The sequence below is a fragment of the Ovis canadensis genome, chromosome 12, assembly GCF_042477335.2.
Source record: "Ovis canadensis isolate MfBH-ARS-UI-01 breed Bighorn chromosome 12, ARS-UI_OviCan_v2, whole genome shotgun sequence".
Classification (NCBI taxonomy): domain Eukaryota; kingdom Metazoa; phylum Chordata; class Mammalia; order Artiodactyla; family Bovidae; genus Ovis; species Ovis canadensis.
This window is the reverse complement of record NC_091256.1, coordinates 17,066,624-17,092,587: the sequence shown is the minus strand read 5'-3', so window position 1 is coordinate 17,092,587 and position 25,964 is coordinate 17,066,624. Positions and strand designations below refer to the sequence as shown.

Here is a 25,964-nt window from a genome sequence, read left to right as displayed (position 1 = left end):
AGAGGATGAGATGGCTAGATGGCATCACTGACTCGGTGGAGGTGAGTTTGAGTGAACTCCGGGATATGGTGATGGACAGGGAGACCTGGCGTGCTGCAATTCATGGGGTGGCAAAGAGTAGGACACGACTGAGCCAGTGAACTAAACTGAACCGAAGGAAATCTGAGTAAAGCATGGAATTTAGTTGAATACAATGTATTGATAATGGTTCTTTAGTTGTAACAAAGATTATATGGGTAATGTAAGAAGCTGGACTTCCTTGGTATCTCAGTGGTTAAAGAATCTGCCTTCCAATGAAGGAAACACAAGTTAGATCCCTCGTCCTGGAAGATACCTTAGAGATGGAAATGTCAACCCACTCCAGTAGTCTTGCCTGAAGAATCCCAGAGACAGAGGAGCCTGGCAGGCTATAGTCCATGGGGTTGCAAAGAGTCAGACACGACTTAGTGACTGAATAGCAACAACTACAATGTGAGATGCTAAGTGTGGGGGTAGCTGAAGTATTGAGGGATTCTTGGCACTATCTTTGCAATATTTCTATGAATTGAAAACTATTCTATAAAAAGTTATTAAAAATTAACACAAGTGGAAACAAGCAATATGGATGTTCTTTTATTTTTTAAAGAAATACACTTTATCATTAAAGCCTATCCATCAAGAAAAACAAAAGTGTAGTAGAAAGTCATGAAAAGTAACCTGGTGAATATGTACTCATTTTCTCTCTCTTTTTTTTTTGTCAAAATCTGGTTTGTGTCTTCTCAATTTTGCAAACTTTCTTATTGAATTATTTATCTTCCTTTTACTCAGCTTTATACTTGCTGATATATTACATATATCCCAGTTTTACTGTAAATTTCCAAGCAGAAACTATGATTAATTTTCTCTACATAGCCAGTTTCCAGCAAATAGAAATACATGTAGTTACCAGTATGTGCTTATTAAATGCATGGAGACTCAGACTATGGGGGAAAATAAAGAACTAAAGACAAAATTCTGGGCATGTAGAAAACAAGATAAAACAGTCAAGAAGACACAGCCAAACAAAGTTAAAGCAGACAACAGAAAAATTCAGTATCATGGAAGACAAGCAAGGGGATTATCAAGAGGAAAGGCCGGTAGTTTCAAACGCATCAGACAGAATATGGGGGATTCTTATTGACTGAATACTGTGGGTTGAACCATGTTACCCAAAACAGTACGTTCAAGTCCTAACCTCATACCAGTGAATGTGACCTCATTTGAATATATGGATTTGGTGGATATAATCAAGTAAGATTAAGTTAAACTGGAGCAGGATCCCTAATCCATAGATTGGTGTTGTTATAAGAGAAAGAAGAGGGAGATTTATTCATATAAGTATAGAGACACAGCCACAGGGGAGACGGCCGCATGACCACAGAGCACACACCGAGGTGGCAGCACTGCAAACCAAGGAATTACAAGGATTGACGCCACCGCCAGAAGGCAGGAAGGCTCACTGAAGGATTCTTCCTCACTGTCTCTGGAGGTGGTCTGGCTCTGCTGGAACCTTGACTGCAGACTTCTGACCTCCAGTAGTTGTGAGAAAATAAATTTCTGTGATCAGAATAGTCCAGAGAAACCAATACACCAAAAAGGGATAAATGATTAGAGAATTTCCTGGGACTGTTCCCAGGTAGTTGTTTGTGATGGCAGATAGAAGCCAAAATGAAGACTAGTTGGGAAATGTTTGAGAGGTGAGGAAATAATTCCATAATCATGAACCAGCATTGCAAAAGTTTTAAGTGATAAATGTAAAATAGTTTACACTTTTTTCAGATACTATAATAATTATCATACTGAGTAAAGTAAGTCAGACAGAGAAGAAGAAATATTGTACAACATCCCTTGTTTATAGAATCTAAAAAGAAATGATACAAATGAATTTACAAAACTAAAAGCTTCACAGACTTAGAGAACAAACTTATGGTTACTGGGGTAAAGGATGGGGGAAGGGATAGGGAGTTTGAGATGGACATGTACACACTATGTTTAAATGGATAATAATTTAAATGGATACATACTATATTTAAAATAGATAAGCAACATTGACCTACTGCATAGCATAGGAGACTAGGTTTAATGTTATGTGGCAGCCTGGATGGGAGGGAGTTTGGGGGAGAAGGGATACACGCATGCGTATTCCTGAACTTTCATTGTCCACCTGAAGCTATCATTGATAATTGGTTGTACTCCACTATAAAATAAAAAAAAAATTTTTTTAAGTTTTATATCAGCAGTTCTGTAAAGTCAACAAAGTAGCTGATAACATGCTTCCACATGCTTTTTGGGTGTGAGAATTAGGATAACATTCTCAGGCAACACTTTCAAATTGTTGAAATGCAAAAATTCATTGCATCTCTAACACTTCATAAATTCATTGTCGTTTTAGAAATGTCCTTCCTAAATTTATTTTAAAGCCAACAATACATAATCAATTTTCAGGTGAGTTCATATTGAAGTAAGAGTTATCTCTTTGTCTCGGTGTGTCTTTCTTCCTTCCTTCACTTTTCTTTCCCTACTGCGTAATATAATTCAGCTTTCCTTTTCACCCAGTTATTTGTGCTAAGAATCAGGATATCATTTCCTTCCATGTTATGAAGTTCAGCATGTAGTTCAATCTTAAAATATCTTAAAGTCTAGACCAGTACTTCTGTTTGGCTCCTTTCACCCTGTGCTGTGTTTGCCTCAGGACAGATCCTCCTTGTAGAGGGATTACATCAACAGCTCAAAGCAACCATTTTTTTCATCAAGAATAGATTTCAACTGACCTTCACCATTGTCTTTAAGCACATAAGGAGATTATTAATTACAAATCTTATCATAGGAGTGCCTTAGTAGAACCAATATTTCCCACTATTAATGTCTTTTAAATTTAAATCCTGTAACAAGTTCAAGATGTCAGTATCAGAATAGTCATTCTTACCCTTTTTCCATGAAATAGATCATTACAATAGGCCTGAGTTTGGACTGCTACTGAGAGGACCAGACATAAAATATGAGACAAGTACTGTTGACTATTTAATTCAGTAATTCTACCATTTTTTTACATATGATACCCTAGCACTGTAGTTTTCAGGAAATGACTATTTTAATCTGTGAACAATTAAAAAATAGATTTTATATGCATTTTTAAGAGATCGTCAAAATCTTTGCATTCAAGTTTATTTCTAATCATTCTTCTGAGAGAGGGAAACAGTTAAAACTGGAATACTATTAAGGAGACTCACAAGTAATTAAGAGTATGGGTCATCTTCTGGTGTATCAAAACTGTTAGTAAATAATCTTTCAATTATGAGTATTTCTATAAAATAAAATTTTGGAGAATATTATTTTAAAATTCTTCATTTCAGAAGTTCCTTGTGAAAGAATTTTGTTCTTATAGAATATCTGAAAAGAAAAAGTATATGTTTTGCAATCTTTCTGATGATGACATTAAATATGAGTGTTATCAGTAACATGATGTTTAATGATTAGTAGGATTTCTTAATAGAATATAAAGTGTTAATACTGGAACCAGCAGCAACCATGTTGCTTTTGATATGAAATAAATAGATTCTTAAATATATATATATATTCTTAAATAGATTCTTAAATATATATATATATAATCTTATATATATATATTTCATATATATATATAGAATCTAATTATTTCATATCAAAAGCAACATGGTTAAAACCTGATCATGTACCCAGTGTGATTTTTACATCTGTTTTATTCTTTTGATTGTTGATACACATCAGAATTTAAACAATTGTGAATTCTTTGGTATCATTTTGTATTTGAATTTCATTCAAATGATGGCATATAATCTGACCCAATTGGTTATATTAACTGGGTTTTTGACCATTTAATTTTGGCTAACTACATATCATAGGCAAGACTCACTTTATTTCCCCTGCCCCCCAAAATGATTATTTCTACCTTACAGTAGATAATTTATTAGATGTTTTTAGAAAGATGACTTTCAAAAAATTATCATCTACCAGAACATAGGTTGGTATCATTATAAAAAATACTGCATTGTATAACTCTGAGTTTTCATTAGAGGCTGGAAAAAAGTCCAGCTCCAAGAGTTTCTTCTCTCCAGAGGAGAAGCTGATGATGAAGCTTGGGAATAATACACACTTGGAGTCAGAAAAGGTGGTGAGCCTAGTGTTTAAATATTTAACTCTGGAACCAGACAATCTGGGTTCTAACATAACTTAAATAAGTCACATAATCCTCTCTTAAATTCAGCTTCCCTATGTGGAAAAAGAGAATGATAGAACTGTCTCATAAGGCTTCTGAGAGTTAAAATATGTAATAGCTTTAATATAGCACCTGACATACAGAAGTTATTAATTGCTAATAGGTTAATAGAGTGTGGAAGGTTGAAGCAGTGCCAGTTGCAGGGGCCATCAGTTGCCTTTGCTCACAGATATCTAGAAAAGCTCCGAAATGGGCAATTACATTGTGTGTTGTACCCTATAGTGAATGCCTAGGAACTAGGAAAAAAGGACATTAGGGAAGAGAAAACTAGTTTTCTCTGAGGGCTTTTAAAGCTTTCTGCATGTGCTCCATATGCTTGAATGAATTGCTAAGAAGATATCAACATTTTTTTTTTCTTTTTCCTCCTAAGTGTTGAATTATTTGAAAGTGCTTGCAATCTAGTGTTAGATATGTACCTAATAGAATAAGTGCAATAAATAGGAACTGAGGGCATTGTGTGTTTTCACTTTGTTTCAGCTGGAATTAAGCAAAATCCAGAATCATTGTTCTTCACTTTTATGCAAATTATTAAATTGGATTATGCTGGCAGTGTCCCCATGGGAAAAAGAAAAACTTCTAGCCTCCTAAGGAGCAGGGAAGCAAACTCTGGAATGTTCAGGGCTTCTCCATGTAAATGAGGGGAGATTCTAAGATAAATTAGAAGAACGATCTTTACCTAAGGCCATATTTGTATAGTACAACTTGTATATTATTTTTCAGGATAATCCAGGAGGAAAGATGACAAGGAAATGTGTCAAGATGTTTTAAACTCTTTCTGTCAGGAGAGAAAGGAGATAATTACATACCTGAGTAAGTAAGGAGAGGAAAAGTTAACCTCAAACCAGAAACAGTGACAGATAATGAAAAACTGTTCCTAGTTTAAATTAATTACAGAAGGGATAATGAACTCTTCATTTTTTTTTGAAACTTTAATTTGTATTTGCAATAGTGGTGGTGCTCTCAAAACAAGGAGATCAAACCAGTCAATCTTGAATAAATCAACCCTGAATATTCATTGAAAGGACTGATGCTGAAGCTGAAGCTCCGATACTTTGGCCACCTGATGCAAAAGAGCTGATGCTTTGGGAGAGACCCTGATGCTGGGAAAGATTGATGGCAGAAAGTGAAGGGGGTGACAGAGGATGAGATGTTTGGATGGCACCACTGACTCAAGGGACATGAGTTTAAACAAGCTCTGGGAGAGAGTGAAGAACAGGGAAGCCACGCATGCTTCAGTTCATGGGGGGCAAAGAATCAAAAATGATTTAGCAGTTGAACAACATGAACATGTTGGTATGAAAAAGAAGGCAACATTTTCTATAGGTTGATCCTGATATATATTTAAAAGAGGAAGACGTGGAACAACAGTCAACAAATCATATACACTTGTGACTATAGAATATACCTCACTCATCTCCAACTCCATGCATTCTCCCTTTGACTTCTTGGTTGAGTTCTCCAAAGCTGGTGAAACCAATTAAACTCAATGGAAGCATAATGAGAGGGATATCAGATTAGAAAAGACATTTCACTCTAGTCAGAATGGCTGCGATCCAAAAGTCTACAAGCAATAAATGCTGGAGAGGGTGTGGAGAAAAGGGAACCCTCTTACACTGTTGGTGGGAATGCAAACTAGTACAGCCACTATGGAGAACAGGGTGGAGATTCCTTAAAAAACTGGAAATGGAACTGCCTTATGATCCAGCAATCCCACTGCTGGGCATACACACTGAAGAAACCAGAATTGAAAGAGACACGTGTACCCCAATGTTCATCAGAACACTGTTTATAATAGCCAGGACATGGAAACAACCTAGATGTCCATCAGCAGATGAATGGATAAGAAAGCTGTGGTACATATACACAATGGAATATTGCTCAGCCACTAAAAATAATACATTTGAATCAGTTCTAATGAGGTGGATGAAACTGGAGCCTATTATACAGAGTGAAGTAAGCCAGAAAGAAAAACACCAATACAGTATACTAACACATATATATGGAATTTAGAAAAATGGTAATGATAACCCTGTATGTGAGACAGCAAAAGAGACACAGATGTATAGAACAGTCTTTTAGACTCTGTGGGAGAAGGCAAGGGTGGGATGATTTAGGAGAATGGCATTGAAACATGTATAATATCATACAAGAAACAAGTCGCCAGTCCAGGTTCGATGCATGATACTGGATGGTTGGGGCTGGTGCACTGAGATGACCCAGAGGGATGGTATGGGGAGGGAGGAGGGAGTGGGGTTCAGGATGGGGAACACGTATATACCTGTGGTGGATTCATGTTGATGTATGGCAAAACCAATACAATATTGTAAAGTAATTAACTTCCAATTAAAATAAATAAATTTTTAAAAAGACAGTAGTTTATTCTCTTGCAATTAAGACTTCTTTCCAATTTTTATGAAAATATATGACCATGAAGCAACATCACTAGGGTACCTCTCAGGTCCTTGATGGTTCCTGCTCAAATGAGAAACCCTGAAGTTTAAACCTAATTTGTTTCAAAGGAAATGAAGCTCTGATTGTTTTCATCAGTTTTTCCTTTTTTCGTCTTACTGAGCTTCCACATCATTGTTGCATGATGAATTCTTCCAATTATCTGCTTGATTTGTACCCACTCTTCCAAGTCCTTTTCTCTTCATCTATCCTAATACAACAGTGAAAGCAATTCTACTTAAACTGCCTCTCCTACATTCCTTTCCTTTGATTAGATCTATCAATAATTATGGGCTTCCCTTGTGGCTCAGCTGGTAAGGAATCCACGTCAACAATTACATACTGCTTATACAATGATTTACAAATATCTTATCTGGAATTCAAACCTCTCCTTAACAAAGCCCCTCTTGCTTCTTCCATAGCTTCCTGTGCTGGTGTGCTGGTGTCAATGCATGCTATTCATGCTAAGTCACTTCAGATCAGTTCAGTTCTATGACTCAGTCATGTCCAACTCGTTCTGACCCCATGCACTGCAGTGTGACAGGCTTCCCTGTCCATAACCAACTCCTGGAACTTGCTCAAACTCATGTCCATCGAGTAGGTCATGCCATCCAACCATCTCATCCTCTATTGTTCCCTTATCCTCCTGCCTTCAATCTTTCTCAGCATCTGGGTCTTTTCCAATGAGTTAGTTCTTCCCATCAGGTGGCCAAAGTATTGGAGTTTCAGCATCAGCCTTAGGCCTTCAAATGAATATTCAGCACTGATTTCCTTTAGGATTGACTGGTTTGATATCTTTGCTGCTGAAGGGACTATCAAGAATCTTCCCCAACACCATATTTCAAAAGTATCAATTTTTTGTTGCTCAGCTTTCTTTATAGTCCATCTCTCACATCCATGCATGACTACTGGAAAAACCATAGCTTTGGCTAGATGGACCGTTGTCAGCAAAAGAATGTCTCTGCATTTTAATATATGGTCTAGGTTAATCAGAGCTTTTCTTCAAATGAGCAAGTCTCTTAATTTTATGGCTGAGTCATCATCTGCAGTGATTTCAGTGTACAAGAAAGTAAAATCTTTCATGGTTTCCATTGTTTCCCTGTATATTTGCCTTGAAGTGATGGGACCAGATGCCATGATCTTCATTTTTTGAATGCTGAGTTTTCAGACAACTTTTTCACTCTCCTTTCATCAAGAGGCTCTTCACTCCTCTTCAGTTTCTGCCATAAGGGTGGTATCATCTGCGTATCTGAGGTTATCGATGTTTCTCCTGGCAATTTTGATTCTAGCTTGTGCTTCATCCAGCCTGAAATTTCACATGATGTACTATGCATAGAAGTTAAATAAGTAGGGTGACATTATACAGCCCTGACCTACTCCTTTCCCAATTTGGAACCAGTCTGTTGCTCGATGTCCAGTTCTCACTATTTCTTCCTGACCTGTATACAGATTTCTCAAGAGGCAGGTCAGGTGGTCTGGTATTCCCATCTCTTGGAAAATTTTCCACAGTTTGTTGTGATCCACACAGTCAAAGGCTTTGGTGTAGTCCATAAAGCAGAAGTAGACGTTTTTCTGAAATTCTCTTGCTTTGTCAGTGATCAAAAGGGTATTGGCAATTTGATCTCTGGTTCCTCTGCCTTGTCTAAATCCAGCTTGAACATCTGGAAGTTCATGGTTCACATACTGCTGAAGCCTGGCTTGGAGAATTTTGAGCATTACTTTGCTGGCATGTGAGATGAGTGTAATTGTGTGGTAGTTTGAACATTCTTTGGCTTTGCCCTTCTTTGGGATTGGAATGAAAACTGACCTTTCCAACCCCGTGGCCACTGCTGAGCTTTCTGAATATGCTGGCATACTGAGTGCAGCATTTTTTAAAAATTTATTTATTTATTGAAGGATAATTGCTTTATAGAATTTTGTTGTTTTCTGTCAAACCTCAAACTGAATCAGCCATAAATTTACATATATTCCCTCCCTTTTCAACCTTCCTCCCATTTCCCTCCCCATCTCACCCCTCCAGGTTGATACAGAGCCCCTGTTTGAGTCTCTTGACCATACAGCAAATTCCCATTGGCTATCTATTTTAAATATGACAATGTAAGTTTCCATGCTACTCTTTCCATACATTTCACCCTCTCCTTCTGTTTCCCATGTACACAAGTCTACTCTCTATGTCTGTTTCTCCACTGCTGCCCTGCAGGTAAATTCTTCAGTACCAATTTTCTAGATTCTTTATATATGCATTAGAATACGATATTTATCTTACTCTTTCCGACTTCATTGACTTCAATGAGTGAAGCGTTTTAACAGCATCATCTTTTAGGATGTGAAATAGCTCAACTGGAATTCCATCACCCCCACTAGTTTTGTACATCCTGATACTTTCTAAGGTCTGCTTGACTTCACATTCCAGGATGTCTGGCTCTAGGTGAATGACCACAGCATTGTGGTTATCTGGGTCATGAGGATGCTTTTCGTATAGTTCTTCTGTGTATTCTTGCTACCTTTTCTTAATACCTTCTGCTTCTGTTAGGTCCATAGCATTTCTGTCCTTTATTGTGCCCGTCTTTGCATGAATTTTACTCTTGGTATCTCTAATTTTCTTGAAGAGATCTCAGTCTTTTCCATTCTATTGTGTTCCTCTATTTCTTTGCATTGATCACTGAGGAAGGCTTTCTTATCTCTCCTTGCTATTCTTTGGAACTCTGCATTCAAATGGGTATATCTTTCCTTTTCTTTTTTTGCCTTTTCAGTTCTCTTCTTTTCTCGGCTATTTGTAAGACCTCCTCAGACAACCATTTTGCCTTTTTGGATTTGTTTTTCTTGGGATGGTCTTGATCACTGCTTCCTGTACAATGTCATGAACCTCCATCCATAGTTCTTCAGGCAGTCTGTCTGTCAGATCTAACCTCTTGAATCTGTTTGTCACATTCACTGTATAATCGTAAGGGATTTGATTTAGGTCATACCTGAATGGTCTCGTAGTTTTCCCTACTTTCTTCAATTTAAGTCTGAATTTGGCAATAAGCAGTTCATGATCTGAGCCACAGTCAGCTCCTGGTCTTGTTTTTGCTGAGTGGATAGAGCTTCTCCATCTTTGGCTGCAAAGAATATAATTAATCTAATTTCGGTATTGACCATCTGGTGATGTCCATGTTTAGAGTCTTCTCTTGTGTTGTTGGAAGAGGGTGTTTTCCATGACCAGTGCATTCTCTTGGTAAAACTGTGTTAGCCTTTGTCCTGCTTCATTTTGTGTTCCAAGGGCAAATTTGTCTGTTACTCTAGGTATCTCTTGACTTCCTACTTTTGCATTCCAGTCCCCTATCATACAAAGGCCATCTTTTGGAGTGTTAGTTCTAGAAGATCTTGTACGTCTTTATAGAACCATTTTACTTCAGCTCCTTCAGCGTTAGTGTTTGGGTCATAGACTTGGATTACTGTGATAGCGAATGGTTTGCCTTGGAAAGGATCAGAGATCATTCTGCCATTTTTGAGATTGCACCCTGCCTTACAGACTCTTTTGTTGACTGTGAGGGATTCTTGCCCACAGTAGTAGATATAATGGTCATCTGAATTAAATTCACCCATTCCAGTCCATTTTAGTTTGCTGATTCCTAAAATGTCAATGTTCACTCTTTCCATCTCCTGTGTGACCACTTCCAATTCACCTTGATTCATTCCAGGTCCCTATACAATTTAGCTCTTTACAGCATCGGACTTTACTTCCATCATCAGTTACATCCACAACTGGACATTCTTTGTGCTTTGGCTCTATGTCTTCATTCTTTCAGGAGTTATTTCTCCATTCTTCTCCAGCAGCATATTGGGCACCTACCAACCTGGGGAGTTCACCTTTCAGTGTCATATCTTTTTGTCTTTTCATACTATTCATGGGGTTCTCAAGGCAAAAATATTGAAGTGGTTTGCCATTCCCTTTTCCAATGGATCATGTGTTGTTTTTTTTTTTTTCTGTCAGAGCTCTCCACCATGATCTGTCCATCTTAGGTGTCCCTACATGGCATGGCTCATACTTCCATTGAATTAACAAAGCTGTGGTCCATGTGATCAGTTTGACTCATTTTCTGTGATTGTGGTTTTTATTCCATTCTCCCTCTGTTGGATAAGGATAAGAGGTTTATGGAAGCTTCCTGATGGGAGAGACTGACTGAGAGACTAAGTTACTTTAGTTATGTGCAACTCTTTGTGACCCTATGGGCTGTAGCTCACCAGGCTCTTCCATCCACGGGATTCTCCAGGCAAGAATACTGGAGTGGGTTGCCATGCACTCCTTCAGGTGATCTTCCTGCCCACAGATTGAACCCACATCTCTTATGTCTCCTGCATTGGCAGGTGGGTTCTTTACACCAGCACTACATGGTGTTAATATTGTTTTTAATTCTAGGACACTCTCGATACATTCTCATACCTCAGAGTCTTTGCTTGGATGTCCTCTTCCCGTAAATTAGAATTTAATAACCAAGTATTCCAAATATCCTTGTGGTTGTTCAGTCACCCGGTCGTGTCCAACTCTGTAACCATGTGGACCACAACATGCCAGCCCTCCCTGTCCCTCACCATCTCCTGGAGTTTGCCCAAGTTCATGCTCATTGCATTGGTGATGCCATCAAGCCATCTCATCCTGTGATGCCCTCTTGTCCTTCTGCCCTTGATCTTTCCCAGCATCAGGAACTTTTCCAGTAAGTCATCTGTTCATATCAAATGACCAAAATACTGGAGCTTCAGCTTTAGCATCAGTCCTTCTAGTGAATATTCAGGGTTGATCTCCCTTAAGATTGACTGGCTTGATCTCCTTGCTGTCCAAGGGACTTTCAGGAGACCTCTTGAGACCCTCCCAAATAGAGCCTTTGGGGAAAATTTCCTCTTGTGTTACATAATATTGATTTGTTATTGAGTGCAGATATTACTTCTAATTTTAAAAATAGAGTCTGTTAAGCCTTGTAAAATTTTGCCTAACTTTTTGCCTTACTATACATAGAACACATTTGTTGAGAAAGTGTCGATGTGAATAATGAGAATAAATTGGAGTGTTTGGGGCTTAATTTTAGTATAATGGCTAACTATTTACTATCTGTTCTTGCTATGGTAATGTAACAGCATATAACAAATTCATGTCATGAAATAATATCATGTAGGTAATTTTATGTTTTTCTAAATCTCTTTGAAATAAACATTTGCTTTTTAAAAATACTGATGGACAATAAAAAGGACAACAAAAGCTGTCAACTAATGTCTTAAGCATAGGTCTTTGAAATCAAATAAAAAGGAAAAAATGGTAAAAATAATACATCTAAAAGATATTGTTGAAACTAATTTGAAGCCATTATTTTCACTTGAATAGTTGAGTGACATCTTATGTTCATCTTCTGCAAATAAAGCAAAAATTTGTAAAGGAATATCACCCTGAAATACTTTGCTGCTACTGCTGCTAAGTCGCTCAGTTGTGTCCGACTCTGTGACCCCATAGACGGCAGCCCACCAGGCTCCCCCGTCCCTGGGATTCTCCAGGCAAGAACACTGGAGTGGGTTGCCATTTCCTTCTCCAGTGCGTGAAAGTGAAAGGTGGAAGTGAAGTCGCTCAGTCGCGACCCCATGGACTGCAGCCCACCAGGCTCCTCCGTCCATGGGATTTTCCAGGCAAGAGTACTGGAGTGGGGTGCCATTGCCTTCTTTAAAATCTCCATAAATGTGTAAAATCTCTATCCACACATACATAAATGTGTATGTATGTGTGTGTGTGTTTGTGTATACATTAAAAGCCTTTAGGGTGATTGCTGTTGTTGTTCAGTCATTAAGTTATGTCTGACTCTGCACCTCCATGGAATACAGCATGCCAGCCTTCTCTGTCCTTTACTATCTCCCAGAGTTTGTTCAAGCTCACATCCATTGTGTTGGTGATGTCATCCAACTGTTTCATCCTCTGTCAGTCCCTTCTCCTTCTACCCTCAGTCTTTCTCAGTATCAGGGTCTTTTCTATTGAGTTGGCTCTTCACATCAATTGGCAAGGTATTGGAGCTTCAGCATCAGTCCTTCCAATGAATATTCATGTTTACATAATTATAAGATAAATAGGTAAATGTGAAGCATTTACTAAAATACACATGGAAATATTTTATACTATTTTAATTTACAAGTGTTTAATACTATGGGAAGCAAATAATTTGAAAGGGCAGATCTGTATGCATAAAAAATAAAATTCAGGTAATCAGATCACTGGGTTTGATATCTAGTTCTAGTACCATGTTTTTTGACTTTGAAGAAACGGCTTAAATCATCTGTAGCTCAGCTAAATGCTTCCTCATGGCATGAATTCACTCAGCTCCATTCCTTATCAGCAAAATGCATATGAAAGCCACAAAGGTGTATTGTTCTATGCTCACCAGAAGGGCAAAAATTACAAAGATAGAGGGTGTGTTGAGGGTGTGGAAAAACTTACAACTTGCTGATGGGAATATCAACTGATAGAGTCTTTTCGGAAAAATGTCTAATGATCCCTATTACACTCAAACATAATCATATATGATGTCCTGATATTCCATTCCTCAGTATGTAGTTATCGGAAATGAGGGCATGTGCTTACTGAAACCTCATAATATGGTATTCATAGCAGCACTCTGTGTGTTCCCACCAAACCACAATCTACCTAGATGCCCACTCACAGGCACCAGGTAAATAAAATGTGGCATAGTCGAAGAACTGAGTGAAAATGAAAGTGTTAGTTGCTCAGTCATGTCAGACTCTTTGTAACCCCTTGGACTGTAGCCCACCATGGGATTTTTGTCCATGGGATTTCCCAGGTAGGAATATTGGAGTGGGTTGCCATTTCCTTCTCCAGGGAATCTTCCTGACCCAGAGATGCAACCCAGGTCTCCTGCATTGCAGGCAGATTTTTTTTTTTTTTTTTTTTTACCATCTGTGCCACCAGGGAAACTCAAAGAATTGAATATCATACAGCAAAAAAAGTTGATAATCTACAGCAACACCCAATGGTGTGGTTGAATAATTGAAACATTGTTTTCAGTGGAGGACTCCAAGCACAAAAAAGATGAATATCTTATTGCCAGATGTATATACAGTATTAATATAAAACCAGGCAAATTTGTCCCCTGTGCACAAAAATCAGGAGAGGGTACAGTGGAGCAGGATTGAGGTTGACTAAAGTATTGAATGGGAGGATGGGGTTGGGGGCTTAGGGGGGTGCTGGGGTTTTCCTGAGAAGCTGTTTTTCACCTGGTGCTCTTAGCATGTGTTTCTTCACTTTCTCTATATTCAGCAAACCATTTGCTTAGGTCTCTTTAAGTATATTATATTTCAGTACAAAGTTTAAAAAATTCAGCATTTCAACTTCTTGAATTTTGAATTATTAAACCCTTTTGTACCTAAAGAGAGTGAGCCTGTTGCTTTACACACATTTATAACAAATCCTTAAGAGATTAATTTCTTGAACTGCAGGAAAAGCAGGCCTCCAAATCAGCCAGCACTTGCATTCTTGGCAAAGTCTATTCCTGTTGTCTGGGTCTTGATTGTGAAAGCATTGCCTAACCTCAAGTTCTGTAAATGAATTTGAAAGAGCTTCTATTTATTTATTTTTTAATCTCCTGAGGTTACAGATGGTAGATATGGATAGGTCTGATTAATCGGAGGGTTTATGAAATGCAGAGAGTATTACCAGTTATGCACATTCCAAGAACCTGAACATTTCCAGAGAACCAGCCTGGGTTTAAAAAAACAAATCAAGGGCAGGTCACGGCATTCACTTTCAGTGGGAGTCAGGTTCAGACTCTGGCATTGCTGGGGCTCCTGACTGAGATTTTTCTTTTGCTTTGCAAAGTTTCTGATGGGCGGGACATCTAGCAATCCCTTTATTTCCCAAGCTGTGTTTCAACTTCCTTTTGGAGCAAGTGGTTTCCTGCACTTTTCACAGTTTTTAGCAGAGGAGAACCTGACACAGTGGTGAGCACTGTCAACGCTAGATGTGCCCCGAAGGGTCTCCAAAATGAGATTTCCAGCAAAAATCGTGTGGCTTCTGCTGTGGACCGTTTGTGTCGCAGAAGGTAGGAGTTTTGCTTTTTATTTTTTCCTATATTGCAAAACATTTGCTAACATGCTTTTTATGGCAGTAGGAAAAACTTGGTCTAGAAGATGTGATTTCATTACTGTTCTGTGGCCGCCTGTGTGAGACACTTTTGACATTGTGAACAATGTCAAAAAATATAAGCAGCTTATTTGAATGGCATATCTGATCATTCATCATAATTTCATTTAATAGAAAATTTTAGAAAATGTTTTAATAATTATTTTCAAAAACTGTAACATGTCATAATTGCAATTATCATAGAATGCACTTTACTTTTTTTTTGCTTAAAATTTTCACCTTATGTGAAAGTATTAAGAAGTATGTGAACATATACAGAACAAGAAAATAAATTAGAAATTAAAAGCCTTCTTATTACAATGATTGGACTTATTTCAGTTAGAGATGTTAAATCTTTCTAAAGAAAAATTTACTTATCATTTACAACTGGTACTGTGATGGCTTTAAAAGTCTTGAGGTCAAACACCACTCTCATCATTAGAATGAAAATCTATAAATTTGAAAAAAATTGCATATGCAACCTTTGTTGAAAGGAAAAAATAGTTTTTTTTTTTCCCCTCAAAATTTGTGTATAAGATATTCTAGAAGAATAGCCTTTAGGAGTAGTACATCTGAGTGCAGGGTTTTTTCTTTATATCAATAAGAAAATTTCTGGATAATTAAACTCTATTACTTTTTCCTCATAGATAAAAAAATGTCTTTGTGGAGGATATTTGGTTTTCTAGTTCATGTTAGGTAACCAATTATGGGATAGATGTTTGATTGACATTTTTTTAAGTTATCATTTATGAATTCCCAGCATTTTTCACTGTCAACAAATTTTGATCAAATGCTTATTTTAAGTCAACCTCTAGGCAATGAAGAATATTAGCAAATAAACAAAACCCCTATTCTTGAGGATGGTTCAATCTAGAAAATAAAGGCAGTTATTCTTTTTAAGGTATATCCTTTAGTAATCTTTTCAGATTTTCTCGAATGTGTTTAAGACTTTTTTAAAGATAAATTATTTTCTTGTTATACATGCTAATATGCAATTGCTTGATTTTTAGCTTATAAACCTTATATTCAGCCACTTTTTAAAACTAGGTATGTAATCATTTCCCTATCCATAAAAATATTGCAATAATAACTAATATTACAACAAAATATACGAAGAGATGATTATATTGGCAAAGAGTTCTGGAACAATGTAATGTTATCAATACCAAGCATCTTTTTCTGTACATAAGTGTTTCTGTCTTTTCTTTAATAAGAATAATTTTTGTGCTTCTTGATTGACATCCTGTTTGCTGAGGTTTTCTGTCGACTGCATTTGTCAAGCTAGGGAAGATTTGTTTCTAGCTCATGTTTAAAGCTAAGGATTGATGCTAAATTTAATTAAACTGTTTCAGTTATAACAAAGTGGAATTTGAATTATTATTAAAATTGTTTGCTACAAAGAATAAATGACAAAAACTAAGTAGCAGTGATTTAAAGTCCTTGCATTTCTAATTTATTCCAGACGACTCAGTTCATTTGTATTTTATGTTTCGTCGATGTATGTTAGAATGTGACATCAGTTTTCACTAATGAACTGAGCATTAGCACTATACCCATTACAGTGAGAATGGGTATCAACCTGGTCACATTCTAGATAAAGTACAGCTTTAGTGTTTAAAGTAATGTTTAGGTTAGCCTCATGGTTTTCACAAAAAACACCCTCAATGCACAAGCTAGTAGAGAAAAATTACATGAGCTTTCAGTGGATATGTGGACTTCCCTCATAGCTCAGTTGGTAAAGAATCTGCCTGCAATGCAGGAGACCCCAGTTCAATTCCTGGGTCGGGAAGATCCCCTGGAGAAGGGATAGACTACCCACTCCAGTATTCTGGCCTGGATAAGTCCATGGGGTCACAAAGAGTCGGACATGACTGAATGACTTTCACTTTTTCAGTGGGTATAGAACTGCTCTTTTACTGCTTGTTCACCAAATATATCTGAAACTATTAGTTCAAAATGTCAATCAATTTCATTGGTCTAGCATACCTAACAGAAATTTTATTAAAGAGTGGCCTTAGTCATTTAAAAATATACACATATACTTCAACACTGGCCTCTTTTTTTGTCTCCTGTGTAGAAATAACTACAGAATACAAATTGAGAGGTTGAGAAATACTAAATTGAATACTGAATGCTAAGTTGAGACATTGAGAAAAGACAGTTGTGTCTGCTATCACAATGGGCTTCACTCAACTAGATATAGCATTTCAGCATTTCCTACATGGTCTTTGTCTTGTTAGGAGTGAACATTCCTTAACAATACTAATCACTACTGAAGAGGAATAGTAACCAACAGGAAGAATTTATAAGCGCACCTCTCCATTAGTTTTCCTTTATCCTGGAGACCAAGTAGTACCTTTTTAATGCAGTAGGTTATCTGCACTTTCATCCTTAGTTGAACAAGAACATCAGCTGCTTCAAGGGGAGTCACCCCAGGCTACTAAGAATCTGGTCAGATTTATAGAGTTTAGAATGACAGTTCCTCAGTTATAACACATTGTTTCTGCCTTCTGGAATATCTAGTGACCAATTTTTCAAGAAGACCTTTTAAGATCCAAAAAGTGTATACACTTTGAAATTAACCATGGCCCCCAAATTCCAGGATGATTAAAGTAAATAAATCAAAACATAGCTGAAGCGTGTCCAAGGCATGATGGCTATGTTGCTTGGCAAGATATGTGTTTTCTAATTCTGGAGGTTAAAAGGATAAAAACATTCTTTCAGGACCTGAAATATGTTACATATCAGAGAGATTCTATTCCAACACAGAGAGGAGAACATTTTTTTAATATATTTTACTGTTTCAAGTACAAGGTGGTTTTGAATCAGAGTTAAATCTGATGTAAAAAATTTGATACTGTGATCATAAAAATTAATTATAAATTCATAAAAATACTTTTTAATGCAAAAATAACTGACATGATAAGAATTAATTATAAATTAATAACAATTGCTCTTTTACAAGGATAGATGTGAATGTCACATATAGTTATCTAATCTAGAAAACTTAACTCTGTGTTTCAATTCTAGTGTGATAGATAAGTAAGAATCCATCCTCTCCAGAAAATCTCACATTTTCAGATCTAGTAGTGTGAGTGTTTACCTATATGGTGTGACTTAAAGTAGAGCAATAGAAAAGTTTTTGTCAATATCTTCTGTTCTCTTAAAATGTACATATTAATAATACCATAAATTCAACCAGTCTGAAATTTATGTGGAAGGCCATATGTGAGTAAGAGTTGGGGTAGTTAAATTTAGTCATCATGATTCACTGTGAATTACATGTTGATAAGTTTTCTGCAACAGTTTTAGTGGGCAAAGGGTAGCAAGAACAGAATAAGCAATTTGGAAGATGAGGTGTTTCCAGGAACTAAGATCTGATGGAAGAAGTGCTCTCTGGGTTCTTTGACAAAGGGTGGAGCAAATGCCCCCTGGACGGCCAGGAGAGGGAAAGCCTTGCTGATTTTAAGTTTAGGTCCAGCCTGGGAATGCATATTCTACTCTTTTGCCTGCACATAATTTTAAACCAGGGGCTTCCCAAGTGGCGCTAGTTGTAAAGAACCAGCTTGCCAATGCAGGAGACAGGAAATGCGGGTTAAATCTCTCAGTTGGAAAGATCCCCTGGAGGAGGGCATAACAACCCACTCCAATATTCTTGCCTGGAGAATTCCATTGACATAAGAGCCTGGAGGGCTATAGCCAATAGGGTCACACAGAGTTGGACACAACTGAACTGCCTTAGCACGCAATTTTAAATTAGAACTAAATTCTTTAAGTATTGCTGAAATGGCACCCCACTCCAGTACTCTTGCCTGGAGAATCCCATGGAGGGAGGAGCCTGGTAAGCTACAGTCCATGGGGTTGCAAAGAGTCGGACACGACTGAGCAACTTCACTTCACTTCAAAATTATTCTTAGCTCGAAGTATGTTTTCAAATACAAGTGGAAGCACAGATAAGGAGGCATTCTGTACCTGGGGGCCTTTATGGCTAGGGCTTGAGCCTCAGTCTGAGTTGACCCATTTTTATTCCCTCAGTCTGTGACGGTCCTTCGCTTTTGGCCATGTTTCCTTCTTCTCAGCTCTCCTCCTCCCCGTTCTCACCCCACACACCATCCCCCACCTGCCTGCCCTGAGCTTCTGCCAAGCAACCTGTCCTGTGGTCACTTAACTAATGTGCACTTTACCCATTTCTTAACATCTTGAACCAGTCTCAGGACACAGTGCTTAAAAGGGACATGATGTCACTGAAAAAATAGTGTTGCATTTTAGCTTAAGACTAAAAGGAAACATTATAAAAATGGTTCAGAGAAAGTAAAGTAATGGAACAGGAAAAAAATCCCCAAAATAATACAAGTAAAAAGATTTGACAGAGTACTTTTATTTGTTTTGACATTTTGACTGAGAGAGCCAAGTTTCCCCTAAACCTTGTTAACCAGAAATGTAATAGATAGAAAAGTGATTATAGAAATGTCCCTTTAAAGTTTTCTGAACTAAATTAAAATGATTCTGAACTTCAAAAAGTATAAAATAAATTCAAATATAGGACCCCAAAATAAGATGTAGAACGGAATTTTACAGATGCTAAATTTTGGGGGTTCATGCAACAGAGCACTAAACATTTGTACCCTTGTCTTATCTTTTACTTTTGCTCTCATCTACGATGCCTTTTCTCCGGGTTATCCATTCAGTTCAGTGCAGCTCAGTCACATCCGACTGTGACCCCATGGACTGCAGCATGCCAGGCTTCCCTGTCCATCACCAACTCAGCATGATCTTGCTGAAACTCCTGCCCATCGAGTCTGTGATTCCATCCAACCATCTCTACTCTGTCATCCCCTTCTCCTCCTGCCTTCAGTCTTTCCCAGCATCAGGGTCTTTTCCGAGGAGTCAGTTCTTCACATCAGGTAGCCAAGGTATTGGAGCTTCAGCTACAACATCAGTCCTTCCAATGAATATTCAGGATTGATTTCCTTTAGGATTGACCAGTTTGACCTTTCTGTCCAAGGGACTCTCAAGAGTCTTCTCCAACATTGCAATTCAAAAGCATCAATTCTTTGGCACTCAACTTTCTTTATGGTTCAACTCTCACATCCATACATGACTACTGGAAAAACCATAGCTTTGGCTAGATGGATCTTTGTTGGCAAAGTAATGTCTCTGCTTTTTAATAGGCTGTCTAGGTTTGTCTTAGCTTTTCTTCCAAGGAGCAAATGTCTTTTAATTTCATGGCTGCAGTCACCATCTGCAGTGATTTTAAAGCCCAAGAAAATAAACTCTGTCATTTTTTCCATTTTTTCCATCTATTTCCCATGAAGTGATGGAATCAGATGCCATAATCTTCAGTTTTTGAATGTTGAGTTTGAAGCCAGCTTTTTCACTCTCCTCTTTCACTTTCATCAAGAGGCTCTTTAATTCCTCTTCACTTTCTGCCTTAATGGTGGTGTTAGCTGCATATCTGAGGTTATTGATTGATATTTCTTCCTGCAATATGGATTCCAGCTTGTGCTTCATCCAGTTTGACATTTTGCAGGTTATCCATAATCTTCAGATAAAATGGAAAGTCTCTGGGTTAGCTTCGCATTTATTCATTCATTCTTTTTGTTCATTCAATAATCTTTTTTTTTTTTGAGTGATTGCTAAATACCAGGCACTATGACGATAAACACTTTCCAAGCACCTCCTACTTGGGAGGAAAAAAAGCAATGATTATTATATATCGCTAATATATTTACTTTATCATATATTTTGGTGGAGATAAATGAAAACACTATAGGATCACTTAGGGAAGGCAATATACTCAGACTGGAATGAAAGAATGGAGTAGGGTGGGGTTGAGGAATTGGTTTGTAAGAAGTGCAATGAGGAGAGGGAAATATATCAGAGTTGTGATGACATCATGGGTAGGTTCTGACAGTTGAATAGGAGTTAACCAGGTGAGGGGTGACAAGGAGGATATTGATTTTAAGGAGATTCAAATGTATACTCAAAGGACTAAAAGTAGCCCTATAATGCCAGAGGAATCCAATCCATATTTCTAATCCTTTAATCAATTGAACTTGTCCAAATAACATGGGTAAAATTGAGCATCATGTGTGCTGTTTTTCTCCCCTTTCTCTTTTCATATGTATCCCCACAATTGTTGTGATAGTGCTTATTCTCTGGGAAGTTACATTTTGATAGGAGGACAGATGAAATTCTAGTAAACATAAACATGACTCTGAATCATGAATTATGTTGTGAAGAAAGTGAAGCAGGGGCTGAGGGAACATCACACAGAAGGGGTAGTGGGGTGTCCAGTGGGTCTTGGAGCCTAGAGATAAGTGGATCCCTTGGAGGAAGCAACATGTGAATAGAGCCTGAAAGATGAGACAGCTAGTCACCAAATGCCTGAGGTTAAAGAGACTGAGGAGTGAAACAACATGTGCAAAAGGCCTAAGGGAAAAAATTCATCTGAGATGTTCAACTAAATATAAACAATCAAACTATGGTGGCTTTGGCATTGTGAATAAACGATGGAGGCGATAAGATGAAATCAGAGAATGACAAGAGCCAAATACAGATTCTAAAGCCAAGGGGAAGAAACATACAAGGATAAGGAGAAGTCCGGGAATTTTAATCCCAGAAACGACATGACCAAATTTGCAAAAATCACTGGTGGCTTTGATGCTAATGTAAGAGGGGAGCTTGGGAACTAGTTAGCAGGTTGAGTTATCATCAAGCTGACAGATGATGGTAATCAGAACTAACATTTTAGAGATGGCAGTGGAAAGATGAAAAAACAGTGTAGTTGATGGTAATATCTTTTTCTGATGGAGACAAGAGATGCCATTTAAAGTTCTTGGATGTGTCTGTGTGTTTTCAGTTAGCATAATGTCTTCAAGATTTAGCCATGTTGTTGCAAGTATCAAAGTATCCTTCATTTATAAGGCTGAGTAATATTCCATTGTATATCTGCTATATTTTGTTTATCCATTTGTCTATTGATGGACACTGGGATGTTTCCATTGTTTGGCTCTTGTGCTCCTTTGAGTATTGGTATGCAAGTATCTATTCAGGTCCCTACTTTCATTTCTTTTGGGTCCATACCTAGGAGTTGAGTTGCTGACCATTCATAACCACTTTAGCACACTTTGTGTGCTAAGTTAATGCAATTGTGTCCAGCTGTTTGTGACCCAATGGACTGTAGCCCTCTAGGCGCCTCTGTCCATGGGATTTTCCAAGTAAGAATACTGGAGGGGGTTGCCATGCCCTTATTCAGAAGATGTTCTTGACCCAGGAATTGAACTCATGCCTCTTACGTCTCCTGTATTGGCTCCTGCATTGGGTTCTTTACACTAGCGCCCCCTGGGAATTGCTGCATCATATATTAACAGTTTATCTTTTTAGGGAACAGCTAAACTGTTTTCCACAATGGCTGTACCTTAGTGGTTAAGTATAAAATTTAAAATTTATTCTTTCAGAGTCCTGAACTCATTCAGGTAAATGATTCATCTACTAAAAGAAAAAAGAAAAAAAAAAGTTCATGGAAAAAGCACTAGAGGCTTTAGTATCATTTGAAGTGTAATCAATATGAGAACTCTTTTTATAGTAAATATGTCTACATAGAGTAAATATTGTGAGAAACTAGTAGGAAGATTTTATGAAAGTGATGTATTCTTGTCTTTCACATCTGGTTGTTCAAAGCAAGTAACAGAGGGATAAATATCCTTTGTGTAACTACATTGCTTTAATAAAAATCATTTAAATTGAATAAGCTAATGGATAAGAAAATTTTACTTTTTCCTTGCATAAGCATGAGGAAAGGATAGGAACTAAATTCGTCAGAATGGTAGTATATTAGTGAAAATTGGTGCTCCACTCATGATGCTGCCGTCTACATTTGGAATTGGACAGATTAATTTTTCCAGTAACCTGAATGCCATGAAGTGGATCTGAATTCAGAAAGTGGAATTATCCTGTAATTAAACACAAAATTTTCATGTTGTAAAAAAAAAAAGATCTTTAATTTGAAAAAGCGAAACCAAAAGCTCGGGCTTCTTGGGGAGAGGGAGGGGGCGCCGGTAGGTAGAGGTACAGGCAGTTTGTGCTGTTTTATGGCGGGGTGTTCACACCATCTAGTGGAGAGAAAGTATGTTTACTTAAATTTTAGAAATCAAAACTAATGTGGACTCACAAAAGTTCCCTAACAAATGTGCCACAGATTTGCAAAAACGTCAAGGAAAAACTAGTGCATACGAAAGCCCACATAAGTGTTATATATTACAGAAAAATGAATTTTCATGTGAACTTTCTGTTCTATGAAATGTGGAAAGTTTTCAAAATGGGATCCAGCTCAGTATTTTTTCCCCTTGTCTTTATGAAAAGAAATTCTAGAATAGAATGTTAGACCATTATTATAAAACCAACTAAGAAATGAAGTTTAGCAATGAAAATAATATCAACAAATAAATATGGTGAGAAGTATCTTTGACTTTGCCATTTTTTAAGTAATGTGTTGAGCATATACTAATGAAATCATCCTAATAATGAGAGTAGTTATATCTAAATTAAGTAGCAAGAAGTTTTGAAAAGATTATCAATTATAATAAGTAGACATTAGCTTCATTATTAATTGTATCTATTCCTCTCTTTATATGTCATGTTGTTAATGAATTACTTTTTCAGAAAATAAGAATCATATGGTATAGGCAGATTCTATTACATAATAAATACCTTTGTTGTGAAGTATATGAGTGAATAAAATATGTGTGCTGTATTAAAAATAATTAAAACTGCCCATGGAAACAAATAGAGCTTTCTGAGCATCCCCAACATACCCTTGGGTTTCTTTTGGATTAATACCCCTTCCTTTCTTGCAGAAGAAAACATTATTTTAATATTTATAGTAATTATATTTTTGCACTTCCTTCATAGTTTTTAAAGGTCTATATACACAGCCGTCTTATATGTGTTTGTTCTTGAATATTATGTAGATGAAATAATTTTGTAACCGTTGATGTTTTCTTACTTCATGTGATTGCTATCATTTGTTTCTTTACCATTTTGTGGCCTTGGTGTGATGTTGAAATGCAGAAACATACACAAATTTCAATCCATTCAATAGTTGACAGACTTTGAAGTTATTTCCATTTTTAATTATGAAAAAAAACCACATATGACTATAAAATATTACCATACATGAAAATCTGGTTTAGTGTATTCCTAGGAATAAAATAGCTCTTCAGTTCAGTTCAGTCTCTCAATAGTGTCCGACTTTTTGCGACCGCATGGACTGTAGCACACCAGGCTTCCCTGTCCATTACCAACTCCTGGGGATGACTCAAACTCATGTCCATCGAGTCGATGATGCCATCCAACCATCTCATCCACTGTCATCCCTTATTCTCCTGCCTTCAATCTTTCCCAGCAACAGGGTCTTTCAAATGGGTCAGTTCTTCGCATCAGGTGGCCAAAATATTGGAGTTTCAGCATCAGTCCTTCAATGAATCAGGACTGATTTCCTTCAGGATGGACTGGTTGGATCTCCTTGCAGTCCAAGGGACTCTCAAGAGTCTTCTCCAACACCACAGTTCAAAAGTATCAATTCTTTGGTGCTCAGCTGTCTTTAGAGTCCAACTCCCACATCCATACATGACTATAGGAAAAACCATAGCTTGACTAGATGGACCTTTGTTGGCCAAATGTCTCTGCTTTTTAATATGCTGTCTAGGTTGGTCATAGCTTTTCTTCCAAGGAGCTTTTAATTTTGTGGCTTCAGTCACCATCAACAGTGATTTTGGAGCCTCAAAAAATAGTCTCTCATTTTCCATTCTTTGCCCATCTATTTGCCATGAAGTGATGGGATCAGATGATCTTAGTTTTCTCAATGTTGAGCTTTAAGCCTGCTTTTTCACTCTCCTCTTTTACTTTCATCCAGAGGCTCTTTAAATCTTCTTCACTTTCTGCCATAAGGGTGGTATCATCTGCGTATCTGAGGTTATTGATATTTCTCCCAGCAATCTTGATTCTAGCTTGGGCTTCTTCCAGCCCAGAATTTCACATGATGTACTATGCATAGAAGTTAAATAAGCAGGGTGACAATACACAGCCTTGATGTACTTCTTTCGCAATTTGAAACCAGTCTGTTGTTCCATGTCCAGTTCTAACTGTGGCTTCTTGACCTGCATACAGATTTCTCAGGAGGCAGGTAAGGTGGTCTGGTATTCCAATCTCTTGAAGAATTTTACACAGTTTGTTGTGATCCATACAGTCAAAGGCTTTGACGTAGTCAATAAGGCAGATGTAGATGTTTTTTTCTGGAACTCTCTTGCTTTTTCAATGATCCAGCAGATGTTAGCAATTTGATCTCTGGTTCCCCTGCCCTTTCTAAATCCAACTTGAACATCTGGAAGTTCATGGTTCATGTACTGTTGAAGCCTGGCTTGGAGAATTTTGAGCATTACTTTGCTAGTATGTGAGATGAGTGCAATTGTGTGGTAGTTCAAACATTCTTTGGCATTGCCTTTCTTTTAGATTGGAATGAAAACTGACCTTTTCCAGTCCTGTGGCCACTGCTGAGTTTTCCAAATTTGCTGGCATATTGATTGCAGCACTTTAACAGCATCATCTTTTGGTTTTGAAATAGCTCAGCTGGAAAATAGCTGAGTGATAAAGATAGTTTCAACTTCACTGTGAGTTGCTAAGTTCCTCTCTGTCCTGGGAGTTCCAATTTTCCTTCCCAACAACAGTTACTAATGCTCCACAATCTTTCCAAGTAGTAGGATTTTTAGACATTAAACAAGTTTGCCAATGTCATATTATTTTATTTGCAGCTTATTATGGTTTTAATTTTTATTTGCATTTTGAGCAGTTTTTAATAAGTTTATTGATCAACCTGGATTTTCTTTTTGGTGAAATCCATTCGTCTTTTACCCATTATCTTTCTTTTTCCTCACACGTAAGTGATATCATAGTTTTTTAATCTCTCTCTCTGACTTGTTTCACTTAGCAAAAACCCTCAAGAGTCATCCATGTTGTGGCAAATGGCACAACTGACCTCTTTTTATGGCCTAATAATATTCCACTATAGGTATATAGAGCATTTTCTTTATC

General features: G+C 37.3%; 1 protein-coding gene across 2 annotated transcripts in view; it reads left to right on the top strand.

Annotated features, from left to right (window-relative positions):
• The first annotated feature begins 14,243 nt into the window (after positions 1–14,243).
• Positions 14,244–25,964, top strand: part of LOC138416344 (complement factor H) — a 112,891-nt gene continuing 101,170 nt past the window's right edge. The window contains exon 1 of one of the 2 annotated variants that reach the window (XM_069545282.1): positions 14,244–14,793. In XM_069545282.1, coding sequence (XP_069401383.1) covers positions 14,736–14,793 — 58 coding nt within the window. In that variant the 5' untranslated portion in view covers positions 14,244–14,735. The remainder of the gene's footprint in view (positions 14,794–25,964) is intronic. The other variant, XR_011247633.1, reaches the window with a different exon arrangement.